This window comes from Passer montanus, unplaced genomic scaffold (genome assembly GCF_014805655.1).
Source record: "Passer montanus isolate IOZ18808 unplaced genomic scaffold, ASM1480565v1 scaffold5, whole genome shotgun sequence".
Lineage (NCBI taxonomy): Eukaryota > Metazoa > Chordata > Aves > Passeriformes > Passeridae > Passer > Passer montanus.
The window spans coordinates 8,661,245-8,681,556 of record NW_024369929.1 but is presented as its reverse complement, the minus strand read 5'-3'; the positions used below and the strand labels follow the sequence as shown (position 1 = coordinate 8,681,556).

The window sequence follows — 20,312 nt, the reverse complement described above, 5'->3', positions numbered from 1 at the left end:
GTTTCTGAGCCAGCAGCATTAGCAAAAGTAGCTGCAGAGACACAGCCAAAACCCCTCCTCTGGAAACGCACGAGTGGCCTGAGCCCAGTGGCTCACGGTCCTGAGCCCTCTGTGCCCAGCCACAAGGGCTGCTGAGCACCTGCTGGGCTTCAAGCAGGGGAGCAGTCCTTGCAGAAGTGAATCCTGAAGAGAATTAACAAAACTATATGATTTGCTTATCATATGTGGAGTCTTACTATAAGAGTTGATTGCTTCTTAAAAGATTTCTTGGGATTTTTAACAAGGTCGACCCACAAGGCATACTTTTTGACAAATAAAACATGTGCATGTGACAGAGTTATGTATGTTAATTTTTCATGCTTCACAATGCTGGCCTTCGTGTTGTGCAGTAGCTCTGTGCAGGGACTGCTAGCACTGCTATTCTTCAGTGTGCGGAGGCTAAACACTGACATCATTATTATTATTTAACTTCATGCAGTATTTCTAAAACTGTCAAAGCAGCTTACTTAAAAATAGCTGTGGGAACTGGCAATGCACTGCAAAGTCACAATGTTGAGAAGTGGTGCTGAAGGCAGTTGTCTTTATTTTCCCTTTTTCAGTAGGATAAACAGAGCAGACCGTGCGACTACACAGTTGTGCAATTTTACACATCTTACACGCTTCATTTGGGTTCCATCTGAGCAGTTCAGTTACATCCCAACCCAGTTATATACATAGCCAAGGACAGGAGCTGGAAACAGTTCTGCTATTCTGGTTTTTCTTCTTGTTTTGGTTTCATGAAAAACTCTGGCTTGTTGACACACCTGTAAGCGAACAGCTGAGGAAGAATCCCATACATTATGTTCAAGATCAGGAAAAACTCTTTTGCTTCTTCAGGGACTCTGTAGATGTAAGGAGTTCGAGCATGAAGAGAAGCACCAATATAGGAAAATTGAGCCTGTGGTGTGTATATAACACATATATTAAAAAAAGGTAAAGTTGATGTATATTTTTGGAAAGATGGCACAATCTGCATTCAAGTCTGCATCTCCAGTGACATTTTCCAAGCCAGCCCTTATTCTTATTCCAGAATTATCCATCATACTTTTGCACAGTGGTATAAAAATACAGCCTAAACTAAAATCATTAGTATCTTGGTGTATGAGGCATAACTGGAACCATCAGTGGCATGGTAAGAGGTTTCTTTATGCACATGGTGGCAGTGATAATTTCATCAGGTACAGGATTCCACCCTGGCTTTCTGGGTCACAATTTGTGCATGATCCTTCCCCAGAAAAGTGGCCACTGAAGGGCACATCCCTGCAGAGCCCAGTCAGGGGGAGGGCTCTCACCCACCTGCCTGGGAGGGTTGTTGGGAGTTTGGCATCAATGGGAGCAGCCAGACACTCTGAGTAAAGTTAGAAAGGAGAGTCCTGGAACCTCTGTTAGTTCTGGTTTGGGTTTGGACTTTTTAATCTTAAACCCAGATTGTTCCAGATTCTGATCCCACAACTCCTGATGATTTCAGAAAATGTCTGCAATATTTGGCTTTTAGGCTGGGGCTGGTTTGAAGTATAGACTGAGCATACAGTGAAGGTTATAGGCACAGACAGGCTTGCTGGCCTGAAGCATATTTTTAGCATAAACAAACATTTAAAGATAGAAGTGTCAGGATAGTCGGTGTCTTTTGTTTCCATCTGTTACCTGCTATTTCAAGCCACAGCTCATTCACATTAACTATTGTGTGTCCAATTTTTTTCATTACTATTTAGTTAGCTAGCAGTGGAGGAGATCTGAGAAGATGAACATCAATTTGATCATAAGGAGAGCACTGGGACATCAGGATTTTAGGAACACAGAGGAACGCTATGGCCAAATCACATCCTCTGTTCTGGCTTCAGCAGGAGTCATTTTGGCCTCACATAGAACATGGTTCTGTTCACAGCAGAGTGGAAGGGGAAATAAAGTGCAGGTATTTCAATCCACCACCCCAGCAAAAGGTGAGGCTGAGACCATCCATCAAAACAGAAACAGAAATTGGTTTTCAGGTGATTCCAACCACCTCAACTGAATTGGGAGAGCTCATTGAGCAAACCTGAGCCAGGAAACAAAGTAATCAACGAAATCAAATACAAACACACTTGAGCAGAGTGCCACTTAGCATGTTTCTGTAAATAGCTATTGCACAGCAAACAGATGTTCAGGGGCACACTGTCAGCCTTTTTATATCGGCCTGGTAATTCACTGTCTCTTGCAGCCTGTTTGCTCTCACCTGCCCCAGGCAGGCCCTGCCTGTGGCCCCTGGGTGGGCTGGCTGAAATCCCTGCTGCCTGAAATCCTGCTGGGGAGCCTCCTCAGCCCAGGCAGCCAGGGCAGCTCAGCAGCAAAGCCCTCTCGTAGCAGACTCCAGACAGACAGACAGAGCTGCCAGCAGGCTGCAGGCAGGAGTTTGGGCTGTCTGGTGTTCTCCCAGACACTGAGAGCCTCTGGGTTGCATTTTAGAGCCTTGTCTGGGTGAACAGGCTGCAGAGCTGCTCCTTCTCTGTGGAGGATTGGGAGGCCTGCCTGTCTGCAAGAGTGGCCAGCTGTGCATCAGAGCAAGCTGACAGTAAATTTCTCATCATTCATAGTAAACCTTGTCAGAAGGAGCTGTAAGGGGATGCTTCTGAGAGACCCAGAACTCCCAGAGCCCCCAAGATGCCTGAGCCTTACTGTGTGGTCTTGTCTCTTACAGGAGTTGTGGCACATTAGTGAGCTTTAATTGTTGTAAAACCAAAAAGCAGTAACATGATGTCCTGTCTGTAGCCTACAAAGATTTTTATTGGTTAATGATGTACCATATAATGAAGTTATTGTTTATTAGACTTGTTTTTCACTGTAGCACATGGCTTCTTCTTTCATTACCAAGGAGGATATTTAGGTCTGTAAAGTCTTATTCTTTTTTTTTTTAATTTATTTGATTTGCCTCTGTGAAAATTGTGTTATGTCTTTAATCTCCTGTGTTTCTCTTACCATGACTGTTCTCTGCTGCTACTTCTTTTTTTTTCTTTCCCCTCTTTTTTTCTTTCTTACTTGGAGCAGGGGATATGTCTTAAAAGCAGATCTCTCACTCACCAGTGGCCCAGTGCTGCTCTTTCTTCAGGCAGACTGGCAGCAAACCCCTAATTCTGAGCTGTCAGTGCCTGCAGAGCTCTGTGCCTGTGTGCAGCAGGCTGGTGCTCAGTGAGAGAAACCCTGAGTCTGTTGTGTTACCTCGCTGTGACTGGGGTCTCTCAGCAAATAAGCCATTCCTCGGTGCTTTGTGTTACTGATCCCCTCTCCAAGTGGAGAATTTTGAGGCTCCAACAAATCTCTGAGCCTTGGCTGAGAAATCAACCAGATGAGATGCTGCAGGTAACCTTCTAAGGTAGCCCTACATGCCCAACATGCAGCCTTTGTCACCCCTGAAGCCTTGGCCACTCTGCTCCCTGGCATTCCCAGCAGGTGGAAGCTGCTGGATGTGTCTTGGCACTGCACTCTGTGTCTGCCTGCTTCTCACTGACCTGCTTGTCTGTATGAAGCAGTCTGGATTTGGACTTTTTACAATAGTTTTTGCCTTGTTGCCTAATCATAGGTAGTATTCCAGGTATTTTTTACCCTGCAGTTAAGGACAGAGAAGGACCCGGAAAAAGGTTAGGAGTCCTTCTTCACTCTGTGCCTTCTCTCTAAGACTGAGTAAAATCAGGCAAAGACTGTAACTTTGGAAGGGTTTGGACCTGGTCTCATGAGCCTAACAAAGCCAACAAATAGAAGGGGTGTAACCTAGAAAAATACATGCCTTGGGTTTAGGGTCTCTGGTAGACAAGAAACACTGCAGAAAGTAGCCACAAAAAAAAGCAGGGTTATGGAAAACACTAAGAGGGAATAGAGGTAAACTCTACAATTGAGAAAACAGAAATGGGCTGCAGAGAGTTGGTGAAACTGATTTTGGCCAGTAAGGCTGTGGCTCTTCATCCCTTCTCACATGGCTCAATTGCATAGGGAAATACCAGTTCTATTAAGTTCAGAGGCTGTTCCAACCCTTTTGTATAATCAAAGCTCCCAGTACTTCACTCATATGAAATTCAAAGAGCTCCTCCTGAAGCTTCAGAAAGTCTAGTAATTATTGGGTCCCAACTGGTTTTGGAGTCTGAATGTTAGTAATGGAGTCATTCCAGCTGAGTTATTTGTAATTCTGAAAATCAGTAAATGTGTGTCTGTGTGAAAGGCTAGTAGGCACTTTGGAGGTTCTTAGTTTAGATGCATCACATGGTATTTTGTGACTTGTTTTTGTAAAAAGTACATCATAATGATAGAAATAAAAATAATTAAAATCTCCACGTTCCCCATCTGTAGGAGCAGTGTTCATTCCCAGGGAGCAGTGCCCACTGCTTCCACCACCAGACACTTACCTGTATTGGACCTTGTGTGTGAGAGGAAGCAAAGTTTGTTTTGGTAACTACATATTAATTATCAGTTAAGTGGTTTAACTTAAGGTAACAGTAGACAAACCTGTAAACGTGGTTTTTGCCTCAAAATGACAAAGCACTCAAATAATCAAGAAAGAGTCCTCAGTTCTTTGTCACATGCATTTTACATCCCAGGTTGGTCACAGTTTACCAAGTTTATCAAATCAATTAAATCATGTTTATTTGTAGGATAACTGAAGTTCATCCTGCAGTGCATTAAAGTCAAAATGACAAAAAAAACCCTCTCCCAAATGTCAAGAACTGTTTTTGGAAGCAAGATAAAATATGAAGAGTGCACAGCAACATAGAGTTCTCTTAATCAGTTTCTGTCAGCCCACAGCATTTGCTGGTGCCAGGACAAGCTTTAAGTAGTGAAATGGAAAATGTTGGGTGTTAGTCTAATGTGTAAATGGACATCCTGAGGCAGAACCACAAAGAACAACAGAGGGGTTTTAGACTTCAGCAACAAAGTTTAGCATTCACACATCTAAAAGGTACAAAGGACTGTTAAAAAAAAAAAAAAGGTGATTATTTGTTACAGGAAACATATAAAAGGTGGGAAAAAAACCTAAACCTACAAAAAAAGAAAAAATCACCTCCAGACTGGGAGATTGAGCTTTCTGGTAAGTTTGCAAGGTTGTGGTAGTCAGCACACTGACTTCTGATTTACTTTCTCTTGTGTTAAAATCTTTGAAGGAGTGTTTTTTCCCTGATTGTTTGGGCAGTTTATGGAACCTGAGTAATCTGTCAGTAGAGGAAGTTCCCGACACAGCCTTGCCGACTTAGCTAGCTTGTGCTTTTTTTGTTGTTTTTTTTTTTTTAAATTAGATTTTGGCCAAACACAGTTGTACAGTATTTATTATACCTTTTGAGCATCTAAACTTCCTCATCAATGTTTGCCAGATTCTGTTTTGATATAACATGATACTTCAAGATTCTCTGTAAACTGGTAGAGAAGAAAAAAGAAGTCCTATTCTCTGCAGTAACTGCTTCCAAATAGAAAATATCACTCCACCCTTCTTATTGGGCAGTTAAAGTGGACTGTAGTTTGTTTCTATGATTATGTCAGACCTGAGGAACCGTGTTGGTTTGTGTTTGTCTCATAGTGGTATTTGGATTACAGTTATTGCTGTGTGCCTGTGTTGTCACTATTGTGGCAGGATTGTCGTGCTTATTTTCTGTGTTGTCTGTTTCTGAGCTCACACATTTCATTTCCTATGTACAGAACAAACCAATTGTCCCTGTGTCTCATCTGCTTAATGCTCATCTGTCTGTCATAAGTCATTTACTAGCTCCTGTTGAATTGTTTTGGTTAGTCTTCTCATAAGCATCAGCCCCATTTAGTAATTAACTACAGTTGTTTATTTAAGAGAACCAGAGTGGAATGAGTAAAAGAAAAAATTATCATTGTCTGCTGTTGGGAACACAAACACTTCTGAGTGGTACTGTGGTTTCTGGCCCAGGAGGTTCCCTGAGTTCTCTCAACATCATCTACTGATATTGTACATTTTGTGTGACAAGGAGACACTTTTTCTCTTTATATATTTCAAACTACCTACTTGACCAACCCATATTATGGAAACAATGTATTGTTTTGTTGGGTTTTGTTTGGGTTTTGTTGGGTTTTTTTACAATTGACTGTCACAGCTTTAAGATGGGCTTCCTTCATGATGCCAGCTAAAGAGTGCATGGTGCTTAATAAGCCAAGCTTAATAAGCATAAAAACATTGTGTAGAAGGAGAGAAGTCTGCAAAGCAAGAATGTGGTCATTAGAGAGTAGTAGATTTGATTTTTCACTCCCTTAAATTAATGGGTTTTTACAGATATGAAAGGTGATCTGGGTTACATCAGCACAAAACCTACATGGGAAGATCATTGATTCCATAGGTCTCTACTTATTATAATGTAATTTAGAAGTGAAAGTTTTGCAAAGAAATACCTGAGCTAGTCCTCCAGCATGTATAAGGGTCAAATCAGGCATCCAGGAGCAGCCAGGCACCAGCAGGCCATAGAGAGCAATCACATAGTATGGCACTGAGTAGAACATGTATGCCAGCATCTGCATTTCAAACACAAATATTAGTTGCTTTGCAGTGTGAGGGAGATGCATTTACAAATCAGTAAGCTGCTCACTGAGCAGTTGAGACTGCTCAAAACTACACTTCTGTCAGCAGTGATTCCCAGGCTTTTTTGTCACACCTGGATGCTGTTGACTGGATCCAGCTACCCTAAGGTCTCTCCTGATATTGGTGGCTGTTGCATCCTTGCCCTATCCATGCACACTTCATCCAGGACACGTATTCCTGCCCCTTCCTATCCTGAAACCATGCCAAAAACCATGGCCTGGCTTAACTCCAAAATGCAGGAAGCCTTTGTCAGGCTCCACTGCACTCCCAGCTGGAGCTGTGGGACACAGCTCTCCCATGCCCCATGCCATGCCCTCCCTTTCCCAGGAAGAACTCATCTAGCAGTGACACTTGGTTTCTGCTCATTTCCTCACCCCTGTGCCCTCTGACTGCTTTGGGCCCTGTTCCCTGCAGCAGCCAGGCTTTTAAAAGAAGGTCAACATCAAATTCTGCAGAACTAAAGTACAACATTCCCTCATCTGCAATGCCTTTTGTATGCAGTGCCCTTTTTCAAGAGTGTGTCACTGGGGATGGAAGTGCAATGTGAGCCTAAGGAGTCTAGTCCTACTGCACCCCTTCCTGCCCCATAATTCCTGACTGAAAATCTACTTTGCCTTTCTAAGGAGGGGAAATGAAAATAAAAAGCACACAGATCTGTTTCAGGGGCTGTGTTAAAAGAACCCTGAGTAATTAGGATGTGTAGCTCCATGTAACCAATTTGAACCTAAGTTAAGCTTATCACAACAAGGAGTTGCTATCCTACAATGGCTAGAAATGGTACTGGAAAATACCCTTTAACTTGCCATGAATGATAATTCCCATATTAATCTTGTCATCTCAAACCCATGGCTTCATCTTTGTTTACAAATCCCTCCTTAGCACTCCATGGCCAGTGCTTTACCTGGAGCTTGGGATAGGCAGCAGGATCCTTTATGTAGGGCTCGTGCAGTTGGATGTACAGCCGGCAGAGCTCAGCAGGGCAGTCCAGGGCAATCTGAGAAGGGGTTTTAAAACTTCCAGTGATCAGTTTGTTCTGAAGCCAGCCAATTTAACACGTGTTACCAGCCCTAGGTGCACTCATGGCCTGCAGCACAGCTGCCCTGGAGCTTGCAAAGGTGATCCATGTGGTCACCAATAAAAGGGGAAGTGCAGCCTGCTCTCAGCTCCTGCTCAGGGGGCTTGTGAGGAAATGCTGGCAGCCTGCTTTGAAGATTTTGACTGGGAGAGAATTTAGGTAGTTGGCTATGCTGTTGTAAAAGTATAATTGCTATTGATTTGCTCTGATAAATAGCCTTTGATCCCACCAAATGAACTTTCCAATGGAAAATTGCTCTAAGAGTGGAAACTTCAGGATAAGCACCCAGTTTTAGGGTAGCAAGCTATGGATGTAGTCCAAGAAAAGAGTTGCACTGGGACAAGGCAGCAGTGGAGAGCAATACATGAGACAGGTGTTACTTAAAGTAATTTTTGAGAGTAGTGAAGGAGGGATTATTGGATTTTACATTCCTATAGGAAGAAAAGGTTCCAAATAAACATGGAAAAATTGCAAAAATAGTTCATTTTTGTGGTTGGCCTTAAAACTACTACAAAAATTTCTGCTCTAAATTGAGCTAGCAATGCATGTGAGCAGCTGTCCCTGGGGTTGTCTGTGGCATCGTTAATGCCTGGGCTGCAGGGCTGAACAGCAAGCTTGGCACAGCTCAATTTCATGTGCATTTGTTGTGTGACTCTGAGGGGGAAATGCAAAACTTTACAGTCAATATTCCTCCCTGTTCTTTTCCAACATGGGCATCCAACAAGCAGGTCTGAGTGGACTATAATGCATCGTGTTTTATGAACTTCTGCACAAAATTATGGTTCCTGCATTTTACACAGAGATGTTCAGTTAATCTCTGTATGTATAATCAAGGCCAGTAAGCAATTCCTGCTTGGTGAAGGAAATATATAAGGGCATTACCACAGTCTCAAAATCAACAAAAAGAATTCCTCTGAGAAACGAAGTGGGACTGCAGAACTAAGTAAGACCATGAGACCAATATTTTCCACAGTGAAATTACAGGTAAAACAGCTGATTTAACCTGTATCAGTGGTTCCCTGAAGTAATGTGATCTATAGGAAATAAAACAGTCTGACAAATTAGAAGAAAAAAAGTATTTCTGAGAGACAAGTTTTAAGAGAAACAGGAGGTGAGAGGAATGTGAGCAGCACAACTGCAAAAGGACAATCTGCGCTAGGTAAATAAAATGTTGCTGGGTATTTATCATCACCTCCTACTTGAATGATTCCAGAAAGGATCAAACCTACAAATCAAGCAAGCAGGCAGTTATCTGAGGTGCCTAAACATTTGAGCTGTGCTCACTGAATGACACACAAGTTTCATTCTGCTTAAGACAGACAATGCATTAGAGCTGACAAGGGAATAGATTTACCTATGACTGGATTTACTCCTGAAAGCATTTTCAATACTGCTTCCTTGCCTCAGAAATTTTGATTCAATCAGCTATGCTTAGAGAGCAACCATTTTTTAAAATTGTCTCTTGGTAAGTAGAAACAATGTGTGTTGTTCACAATGTGGATAAATTTTTTTTCCTTTTTGGTGCAAATGTTCTCCTCTATCTCATGCAATGTAAGCTAACTTGGTTTTGTATATATTTTTAAATATGCATTACTGCTTAGAAAAACATGAATACAGAATCACTTTAGTTGCTTTGTCTCCATGTTCTGGGCCATAAATGGAACAACAGACCAATGAAAACAGTTTTAGGTCATGTTGATTTCCTCTTGGGATGCTCTTTACTCTGGTGGTTGTGCACCTCCTTTTGAAAAACATGTTGCAAACAGCAGAAAATGGAGAAGCAAAGCACCAGTAGTTATCATATATAATTTATCCTTTTATATCTAAGGCCTGTTTGAACCCAAATGTTACAGGATTTCCCCTGACCACAATGTATGTGCTTTTTCACACAGACTCAAATTTAAAAGTTCGACTGAAAATTAGCTTAAATTATTAAAATATATTCAACTTACCATGCCCCTGAATATGCAAAACCCCGTGGCTAGAATGAGGTATGCAGCTAACATTAAATCTATTGGTCTTCTTAAGAGTCCTTTCTTCTGGACTTCCTGAACCACCTGCAACACAGAACATGGTCAGTGGGTACAGCCTGGCTCCATGCCACGTGTGTTTCACTCCAGATCAGTCACTGCAAAGAGGGTGGAGTGGTGAAACATCACATCTATGCATTGATTTCAGAGACAGAAAGATTTCCACCTAAAAAGACAACTCCAGACTTTATAGGATGTAGTGAGGAAAATTCATCTGAATAAACTCTAGAAATGGATGGATCCAACTGAAGCCATCTCAAGACAGATTAGTGTCATTTCAAGCAACCTAAATCAAATGAATACTAACTCTGCAATCACCTGGGGCTTTAAAGCAGCATAACTTCTTCAAAATTGTCTTTTTGTAATTGGAAATAATTTGTTTTCCTGAATGTCCCTATGTAGAAAAGCCTTGGAAATGTAGGTTTGTCTCAAACATTTGAAGTTCAATCCAGTATGCTTTGTAAAAGACCTGGATCCATCTCATTATTGAATGCTGGTTTTCAGCAGCTTCTGAAACTATTAAAATTAATGGACTATCACTGGCATAAAATAAAAGCTTTTCTGTGGCTGGTTGAGTCCTCTGCTGAGTTCAGTGAGCAAATATTGTATGTCACTGTGCAATGCACAAATAGAGAATGAAATGTGTGTGTATGGAGTATGTGGAAACCCTTCCTCTTCCTCTTCTATCACTGAACCCTGGGAATTTCTGGGATGGCACTGAGGCACTTCCAAGGCCTGGCTCTGATCTTGTGCCTCCTTTCCTCAGCACAGGAATCCCCCCAGCTGCAGGAACAGAGGTGGGGGCATCGTACTGCAGAGAAAAGCCATTTCCATGTCTGATGGGGAAGGTGCCTTGGGGGAACCAAAGGCATTTCTTTGCCTACACAGTAAAACCTACATGGAAATCATGTGAGCCTCACTTTCTGCACTGTGTAGTCACAGACAAAACTATAAACACATCAGAGTATCTGTCTGTAGTTCAGAGGGAAAACTTCCCCATGTATATGTGTTACTCATTTCCTCTTCCTTTTTATTGGCCGTTTGTTGGCATGCAGACAGCAAAAGAAAAACCTGCTTTCCTTCCTGTTATACACTTGTGGAATTGTCTCCAGAGTGCAAAACAAAAATTAGGATGCAGGGGCACAGTTAAAAGCACACAGGATCAAGATACTCACAATAAAATTGTTGAAACAGGAGAAACAATCTTGCAAGCACAATTTCTGAGCAAATAGTACAAGATCTGAATTACAGATTAACAAAAATAAGGCTGTGGCAAACATAAGCCATCCCTTTCATAACAATTTTTTTCCCTGATTTTATTTTAAAGGATCTTTTTCAGAAAAAAAAATGGTGACACCTTTGTTTGATTTTCTAACCCTAGTAACAGGTTTTGGCAGCATGGTGTCACTTCATAGTATTCAGAGTACTGGTGTAGGAGTATTTTTAATATTACCTGCAAAGAACGCCTATATTCAAATATTTCTTCCTTTGAAAGAAAAAGGTCACTTATGGCTGAGTTACAAATAATTTTCAATTGTAGACTACCTAGGATAATGAAAAGCTGACATCTTTTCTTTCCCTTTTGGACTATGTATGAAGCTTATATATAATCTCCTTTTTTCAAATATTTCAATAGTTCTCTTTAAATATTAAATGGATGTGTGCATTCACTGTAATCACAGAGCTACAATAGAGCTTTGTGCTTAGAGGGTTTGGAGACAAAGCCACTGTAAGTGGAAGCAACCCTTGGTGCAGTACCAGTTTGTGAAATTGCCAGGGTACAGAAAACTCATACCTTTTCTCTTTATGCAAACAAAATGAAAATGCAAAGCTTAAAAAAAAAAAGGAAAAAAAAAGCAGAAGCAAGAATTTGAAAGATTGCACTTTGCTGACTACTAAAGAGCAGTTTTTCCTTATCTTTCTTTAACCCAGCAAAGCCCCATCACCCCATGCTAAACTGAGTTACATGTTAAGAACACTGGCCAAGGTGAGCTAAACTGAGTTACATGTTAAGAACACTGGCCAAGGTGAGCTAAACTGAGTTACATGCTAAGAACACTGGCCAAGCAGAGCTAAACTGAGTTACATGTTAAGAACACTGGCCAAGCAGAGCTAAACTGAGTTACATGTTAAGTTACACATCTGGCCAAGCAGAGCTGGCCTGCCAGGGGTTTCCCACACACTGCAAACAACACTGAACTCTGCCCAGACTCTGCAGCCCCGGGGATTCTTTTGTGCAGTAAGGAAGAAGGAAGTGGCCAGGCATGCTTTGCAATTCCTCCCACTTCCAGGAAAAAGCTACTTTCCATAACTTCTGAGAGGCTTCTTATGTCATCAGTTTTAGGGAATTGGAATAATTTTGTGTGCTGTCTGTAAAAGTCAGTCCCTTCAGAATTAATGTACTAGTCTGAATTTGTGTATTAATTGTGTTAAAGATTTTTAAATTCCATTAAACTTTTCTGAGCTGATATACTTGCAGATAAATCTGTTGGGCTTTGTAAAGACTGCAGCAGAGCTGGGCTTGATTCCAAATGAGGGCACAGCATTCCACTCCCCTGCACCCCCTCTATTAGAAAGCAACCAAAACTTGAATACCTTTCCTCTGCCCCCACTGTGATTATTTTTTTAATTAACAGGTTTGTAATAATATTATAGCAATGTCCACCTTGGCCAACAGAATACACTTTGCTTCTGTTGCTTTCATGTAAGTATTTTCCTGTATACTAATTATAGCATGTTTAAAACCATGTTACATTTTCTTCCTAAATCTTTTCATGCCAACTTTGAATAATTATAATTTTAAAAAAGATAAATTTTACAGCTAATTCCAAATGATTTGCTGATATGTTCAGGACTTACAATGATTATCTCACTGATTAGTAGCATCAAACACAATTATTTCCTGGAAACAATTCTTAATTTGGGACTGAAAAAGTCGCATGAAAAATTCATGAGGAGTCACGTTAAGATTTAAAGGCATGCTCAGATATGGAACATAATTTACCTGTGAAGATTAAATACAACTTCTGAAAAGCAAACAGTTTGGGTGGGCTATGAGGTCCCAGTGAGAGGAATCAAGGCTTTTTCTATAACCTTCTGAGCAAGGAAGTTTAGGTTTCCAAGAAAGGATTCACAAAGAAGTGCAATGTTAAATTTTCAGGTCACCAGCTTTGAACCTGACTGAGCCTCAGGAGCTCTTTGATGCAAAAATATTAATTGATGATATTGCTTACAGCTGATAGGGAGTGCTGCAGCAATAAACTGGCTTGCCTACAGCAACTAGAAGATCTGTTCTGTGCTAAGTACTGCAGGGGGTTTTTTGACCTTTTTTATAAACAGTGCATAAACTATTAATGCATTGTTTTGATGTCCCAGTTAATCTTATTACAACCCACCTAGTTATTTCAAAGGCAAAAGTCTAAAAAAATTTAAATAAAAATTTTTACAGATTTTTTACAAGAAATGTGTAAAGAATTTTTGTATCAATTTATGTACAGGGTCTCACCTCTAAAATCTAATATTACAGAAAGTATATACAAAAATTATTAAATTACATGAGATCTGTAAGTCATCTGCAGAAGAGTACTTTTCTGCAGTGTTTCTACAGGATTTTATGGTGCTTTAAGAAGCTGGTAAATGCCAGTATTTTCATTGGCTAAGAAACTGAAACAGACAGAAACTGAATAGAGGCTAGAAACACAATTACACCTATGAATGGGTTCTTTACTCTAGACATGAGACTCTTTTTCTTCTTCTTTATTCCACCATACTGAAACAGTCCTGCAGTATAGAGATGTTTGCAGTTTTCAGAGCCAGACAGCAATTGTCATACGAGTGAGCAGTCACAGCACATTCCATCAGGGGACATATAAAACCCACCAGAAACAGCCAGTTTATTTCAGCTGCCCTGACAGGAGCCAGCACTGAGATACAACAGAATTACCTTGACTGGGGTGTCGTGAGTCACTGAAGGTTGGTTATAAATTCTGAACCCAGCCCATATGGGGAGGCAGACATATGGTATACTTAGGAAAATAGCAGGACACACTTTAGCTCCATATTTGCCTGTTAAAAAATTATTACAAGATTTATGAGAATTTGTAAGCTCTGTTACAGAAGAATTAAAAATATACTATGTAACATCAAACCTGAAGCAACTATGGTCATGTAAATGAACATAAAACATTAGAAATCACTAATGTTAGCACACAAATCCTCTTGAAAATCACATCCTCAACAGAAGTAGAGACACAGGTAAAAAACAGCCCATGAGACAGGAAGCCATTTCAGAATTAGGGACTTTTTGAGAAGATGGGAAGCCACATCTGTCACTGCATTGGGCACAGGATGGGACAGCTTTCAAATCTCTCAATGGAACCTGCTTCAAACAGAGACCTCATTCTTTTTAAAATGGGGGATAAAATGTATCAGTTTTTCAAGTTCTGATGCTGCATTTGTTTTCCAAAGTTCTGATTTCTCCCACAGGCCTGTACTGAGGACAAAACCTTCAGAGAGCTCTCCTCAGCCTCAGGTAAACCAGGAAAATGTATCTGTGGCATTGGCTACTCTGTGTGTCAGGAAGGCAGGTGGCAGGCATGCTCTTGGGAGGCTTTTAAGAGGACAGAGGAAGGGACAATTCCACTAAACCTGCTTTTCTCTGTGGTGAGTCTGTCTTCAGAGGAGGGAGCTGGGCTGGCCCCAGCCTGCACCATGAATATTCCTCCTCTGGCATGAAAAGCAGGACCAAAGTGACCTTCCCCAAAACTGACTGCAGGATTTGGACACATCTACATTTTTCTCAGCTGAACATTTGTCAACTTTTCAACAGTTTAAGCTTAGCTAAAAAGGAAATCTTTTCTTCAAAAAAGTTTCAACCTTAATGCATCACCTGCCACTAACACTGATGTCAGTATTTTTATTGCAATCCTCACCTCTAACAGCACAGATTTATGTTAAGAAATCTAAGAATGTTAAATTTAGTTTGAAAACAGAACAACTTCCAGTTTTGGCTTTTAAAGGTGATTTGGGTACCTCTTGCAAGCTGTTGGAAAGTCAGACTTCTAAGCAAATAGGAAATTTTTTGCAAAGTAAGGTTTATATTTTTATTATACTAAGAGACGTTCTCTCATTACTTAAACCTGGTTTAGATTAAAACCTTATACATATACCAAAACACAATACTTTATTTTTCCCCTTGAAAGCAAAGTAAATGTAACAGGTTTTGGGTTTTTTGGTTCTTTTTTTTCCCAGTCTTCATCTTTTCTTCCTCATATTTAAATTTTAGGATCTCTTGTGTCTCTTTACTGATATTCCTAAAAAGCCTCTTTCATATCAATACAGAAATGAACCAACACTGCACTAAACTATAGATAGCACAAAGCTGAATTTAGAAAATGTTTCACAGGAAAAAGCTGGTCGTATAAATTACTTCCTTACCCACAATATTTCCAGGCATAAAGACAATGATGCTCATGATAATGGAACCCAGCCAGTAGAGACCAATGGTTCTATAGCTTTGTCTGTTAAAAAAAGGAAACAAGACATAATTATTAAACCATTTCTAAAAATTCCCTACCCTGAATATTACAGTCATTGCTGGGGTTGTATTTTACCAAGTGGAGGCTTTTAAACCTGTACCACAAGTCAAGAGTGTATTGTTGCCTCTAAGAGGGGTCATGGAGAAATCCTACACGTGTGGGACAAGGTTATCCCATGCTCAGCACAGCCTTTGGGCATACTCAGTTGTTTGCTGTTGTGTCACTCCTCTGAAGGCTGACTGCACGAGTTAGCACATCTCAAGCTGTACAAAACTATAAGACAATTAACAATTCATTTAATACTGTTAATGCTACTGGTACCAGCAGGTACATTTGCCTCTGGAATTTAAGTGCTTATTCTCAGAAACTCTTCATTCAACAGCAAGAAGCATAAGAATCTCTAGCAATAACCTCTTTTTCTCTTAAACTTCATGTCACTCTCTAACAGGGATGAGAGATCATCATGGTGCTAAGCAATACATTATTCCTATCATAAATTTTTTATTTGAAAAACAATTTTTTTTCACGCATGCTTTTAATACACATCCTCTTTCAGCTTCTAGGTAAGACAAAGCCATGTAGATGTGCTACAGTCTGCTGCAGGAGGAAGACAGGATCCATCTCCATGCATTTTCTGGGCTTAGTCAGCTGAGAGGAAGGGTAACTTGGCAAGGGTAGCACCCCTGAAAGTAATGAAATTTCAGCAGCGTTGCTTTGGCCTACAACATGAAACCACCCCGAAATAAAAACCTAAGTACTGCATGGAAAAGAAAGGCCTTTGTAGATGATGTGAGAATGCAAGCCAGGTGATCAGACTCACTCCCAGGCAATAGCTGCCACCATCAGCAGGTACATCAGGTAGTGCGCCGAGCCGTCCCAGTAGCAGATGACGTGGCCATAGGCAGTGTTCAGGTAGGGCTCCCCCTGGGAACGGGGTTTGGGAGGAGAAACAGAGCTCAGAGCAAGAGAAACAACCATAAAGCACAGCAAGAAACAAGTTCAGAACAGTAACTAATGTTTCTTCAAGCAGTGGTACAGCTTCTGACTGACAATCCACATTGTAGCTTGTGACTGACAATCCACATTTCAGCTCCTGATTAACAATCCACATTTCAGCTCCTCACTGACAATCCACATCTCCCAGCACAGAGCTGGCCCAGGCAGGACCAGGCAGAACTGAAGGAGTTCCACATCTGCAATAAAGGATGCAAGATGGAAACTCCTGGATGTGACTGTCAGCTTTACTCTGCCACATTATGAAAATATGATTTTTCCATATTTTAGTGATAAAAAGCTACAAAATAAAGATAGATTTAGCATACAACAAACACAGATGTATTTAGATCTCTAGATCTACAGCAGTACTGAATATATGGATGTCAACATATAACCTTGTAGGGTTCAACTCATTTCACACTTAAGTTCATGGAATCTTTTCAATGACTTCAGTGACTTTCCTGTCAAGCTCTTACTGAGCTATTTTTGGTGGATGTTGATATTCAGCAGCCAGCAGATTCTGCTGACTAGGTATCTGGCATCATCATTTTTTAACTCTACTCTAATTCCTTCTGGTAAAGTGATTAGGCAAAAATAAAGGAGCAATTTTATTTTCTTCTTGGTAACATGTTTTGGTGTGGTAACTCATCCACTCCTGAGTGCTCTCTGTGGTTTTCTGCCATCGTGTCCAGGCCCTTCAATTCCCACAGAAGTTAACACAGAACAGGGTTCCTGAAGTTAACTGTAACAACAATGGAGCTTGAAAGCTACATTATTGCTGCCAAATGAGTCAGGAGATTGCAAACCAATGAAGGTTTTATCCATAACAATAACAAAGCAGGTCAACTATAAAATTCAAGTAGACTGTTTTGAATGTGTAAGTGGCTGTTTTTCTGTGACAAATACTACACCAAGTTATTTTTACTGAAGATTTTATTTACATTTGCAAGCCAAACTACTATTTACCTCTCTCAAGTAATGAGTCATGAATCCATCAATAATTCCATCCTGTTCGAGTCCAATTATTAGATTCACTACACTGGTAAAGGCAAATACAGCATAAACTGTAATAGGAAAAAGGGGAAAAAATAAATTAAAAATTCTGGGAATCACACAGTTGCTTCACAGTCCAATAAATTGTCAGGCAGAGATCTATTGAACTGCATGTGTCAACCTGGAGGTCACAGACATTCAGCACACATTATGACTTTCCCATACAGCCCAGGATTTTTTTAATTAGTGGTTGGTTAACACAGCTCTTAGGAAGCTTTTCTGAGGAATGTGAAATTCTGTGGAGCTGCAGGCACAGCCCCCATGGAAGGTCAGTGTCTGCAGCCTTTCCAAAATCTTGGGCACACGGAGTTTACAGCCTTGACTGTGAAAGGAAAGGAGAAAGGGCAGCAAAAAGGAGCAGAGAGGGAAGCATGACTTGTCATTTTTGCAGGTGAGCAAGGCAAGGTGCAGAAGCCACAGCAGCCTAGAGCACAGCCACGGCTGAGGCAGTCACTGCTGTGAGCCAGCTTCACAGGACATACCATAGAACAGAGGGTCTTTGGGTGGCTTCCTCTTGACAAGAACACGAGCTGACAGAGCAATAAGAACCAGAACCAGCAATCCAACTGCAACAATCACCCAGGAACTGCAACAGTATGGGAAAAAAAAAAAGAAAGAAGAATTTAAAAGAAAAACAGATAGAATTTTGCTTTGTCAGCCAGCTATCCTCAAACTCACATACTCATAAAGTAACTTTTAATAATTTAAAATACAGATTTTTAAAGTTTATTGCATAGTCTGCCATGGTATTCATCCTATAGTTCTGCAGAATTTATGTGCCTCTCTTTGCATGTGTGATCAGCTAAAAAAAGAAAATATGAAAATAACTAGATGAACAACATATCCAGAAATCTAGATTTGTCTGACTAAAATCAGTTTTCTTACTAAAATAAACAGTAACTATGGGAAAATTAAAGGGCAATGAAAGATGAGGATCAAACCCACAGATATTTCAAGGCCAAAAAGGATCATTTGGGACATTTTATCTAACCTCATTAATAAATTATCTACTCAGGAGATTACAAATTCAAAAATAAATCCCATCAGTCCTGTGGAAGAGGATCAGCAGTGTGGGCACCCCTGATGGATCTGGGCTAATGGTCAGTTATGGAAGTGCTACCAGAGACTCTCTAGCCCTACAAGGCAGGACCACTTGAGCAGGTTCAGTGACCAGCACAGGTGGGCTCATGCAAAAGGATCTTTTCCCTGGAGATGGAGCTATAACGTTACTGCATGGACAGTGGGAGTGGCACAAAGCGCAAAATATCTTTGTCACAAAGCAAATTTGTCTCCTTCCCCAAGAAAATGCAAGCTATAAAAATCAATTTTTAAAAGTTCCATAGATCTAAGGGTGTAAATTATCTTTAGTTCTCTTTAAGGTAAGATTCTCTTCCTCAGTCTTCACTTTTGTCCTTGTGCAAGGAAAAAAACGGAGGGGAAAATTAGGTAAAGTCCAGAAGCATAATCTAAAAATATCTGGTACATCATTTTACACATAGTACCACCCTGTACCAAGAAGACAAGTTGTGTATGAACAAATTGTATTATGACAATATCAACCTTAGCGAAACTTGACATAAAATTATTGCAAAGAATTTGCAAGACCAAACATTTCAGAAAATAGACACACATAGTTTCTAAGTCAGGATGAGCAGTACTAGCTTGTTGATTTACTTTATGCTTTGAATCTTCTGCTAGTCTGTTTTCCCAGTGATGAATTTCTTCATACCATTACAGCTGTTAATATTGCAGTGACTTTTCACTGCAGCCTGTCAATTTGAAATAAATATTGGCAGTTAATCAAGTAAGTCACCATGTGTTATTTGACATTACTCTAGCAATGAGAAACAAAAATATTCAGTTATGGGCCAGAAGGAGGGAAATGGGGAAGGAACAGATGTAGCAAAAAACAAGAAGCAAATATTTGTGCAGTAAAGTTGCAAAACACCCCGGGCTGTGGGATCACGAAATACCAGGCAGACCTTTAAGCGAAGCGGGTTTTGCCATGAGGAAAGGCTTTGCTTCCCCAGACCTGCGGTTTCTCCGGGATCCCGGCGTTCGGCAGCCGAGCGCGGGGTCACTTCCAGCGACAGCGCGGGCTGAGGGTGCCCGCGGGCAGCGGGCTCGGGAGCTCTGCGGGGCTGCCGAGCTCTCCCGCTCGCTTTGGAGCAGAACCGGATTTCGGTGCCAGTGCCCGGGGGAGGCCGCGGTCCCGGCGCGGAGCGGGCGCTGCCCCGAGGCCGCCCCGCTCCGCCGCCCGCCCCGTCCCGCTCACCCCGCGCCGCCGGCACGAACGCCCCGCCGGGCCCGTCCCGCCTCACCTGCCGGTGGCCGCCAGGCAGTTGAAGAGGTACGTGACGGGGATGGCGGTGAGCGAGAGCACGAACACGCCGGTGGCCGCCGAGGCGCTCATCCCCGCGGCGGGAGGCGGCGGCCGCCCCCGGAGCCGCCCGGCGCTCCTCCGGCGGCCCGGGCAGCGCCTCCGCCCGCCCCGGGGCTCGCCCCGCTGCCCCTGGCCCCTGCCCCGCGGTTGGGCACTGCCCGACGGGCGATGCCGCCCTCCCGGGACAGGGGTGCGGGGCCAGCCCGCGGGGACGGACGCTCCTCCGGTGACCGACGGAGGCGACGTGCCAAGGGCTGCTGTGACAGCCGAGCCCGGCGCCGCGACACAGGCGCCGCGGGTTCGCTGCGGGCTCGAGGCACGGCGAGGAACCGCGGCGGCAGCCGGCGGGGCTCGAAGCGATCCGGTGTCAGGGGAGGTGGTGGATGCAGAGAGGGTCCCTTGGTCCGGATAGTGCGGAACTCCCTGAGAAACCCGTAAAAAAATTGTGCATCTCTTTTGCGTCAGTATTTAGCTAGGTTATTATTAACAAGGACATTCGCGTTTTAGAAACGTTGGGGGGGGGAAATAGTTCATCTTTTCCATTTAAGTGCCACAAAAAAAAAATTAGCAAAACCTAGGTATATGTTTGACCTTTTCCATCAGCCTTTTCTTCCTGGCTTCAAACTTTGCCTATACCTCAATACCA

The 20,312-nt window shown here is 41.9% G+C and overlaps 1 protein-coding gene across 2 annotated transcripts; it reads right to left on the bottom strand.

The window, feature by feature from the left end:
- Window positions 1-544: 544 nt before the first annotated feature.
- Window positions 545-19,804, bottom strand: TM6SF1 (transmembrane 6 superfamily member 1). 2 transcript variants are annotated; one of them, XM_039722817.1, is made up of 10 exons: window positions 19,605-19,804; window positions 17,766-17,869; window positions 17,197-17,294; window positions 16,055-16,158; window positions 15,134-15,216; window positions 13,641-13,762; window positions 9,620-9,724; window positions 7,494-7,586; window positions 6,406-6,525; window positions 545-937 (listed from the first exon to the last, which is right to left on the bottom strand). In XM_039722817.1, exons 1-10 carry the CDS (start codon window positions 19,694-19,696, stop codon window positions 746-748), a joined length of 1,113 nt encoding a protein of 370 aa, XP_039578751.1. In that variant the 5' UTR covers window positions 19,697-19,804; the 3' UTR covers window positions 545-745. The 2 variants fall into 2 exon arrangements, with proteins under 2 accessions (XP_039578751.1, XP_039578752.1); XM_039722818.1 differs by lacking the exons at window positions 545-937; window positions 7,494-7,586; window positions 9,620-9,724; window positions 13,641-13,762 and having other exon boundaries at window positions 6,440-6,525; window positions 19,605-19,729.
- Window positions 19,805-20,312: the final 508 nt, after the last annotated feature.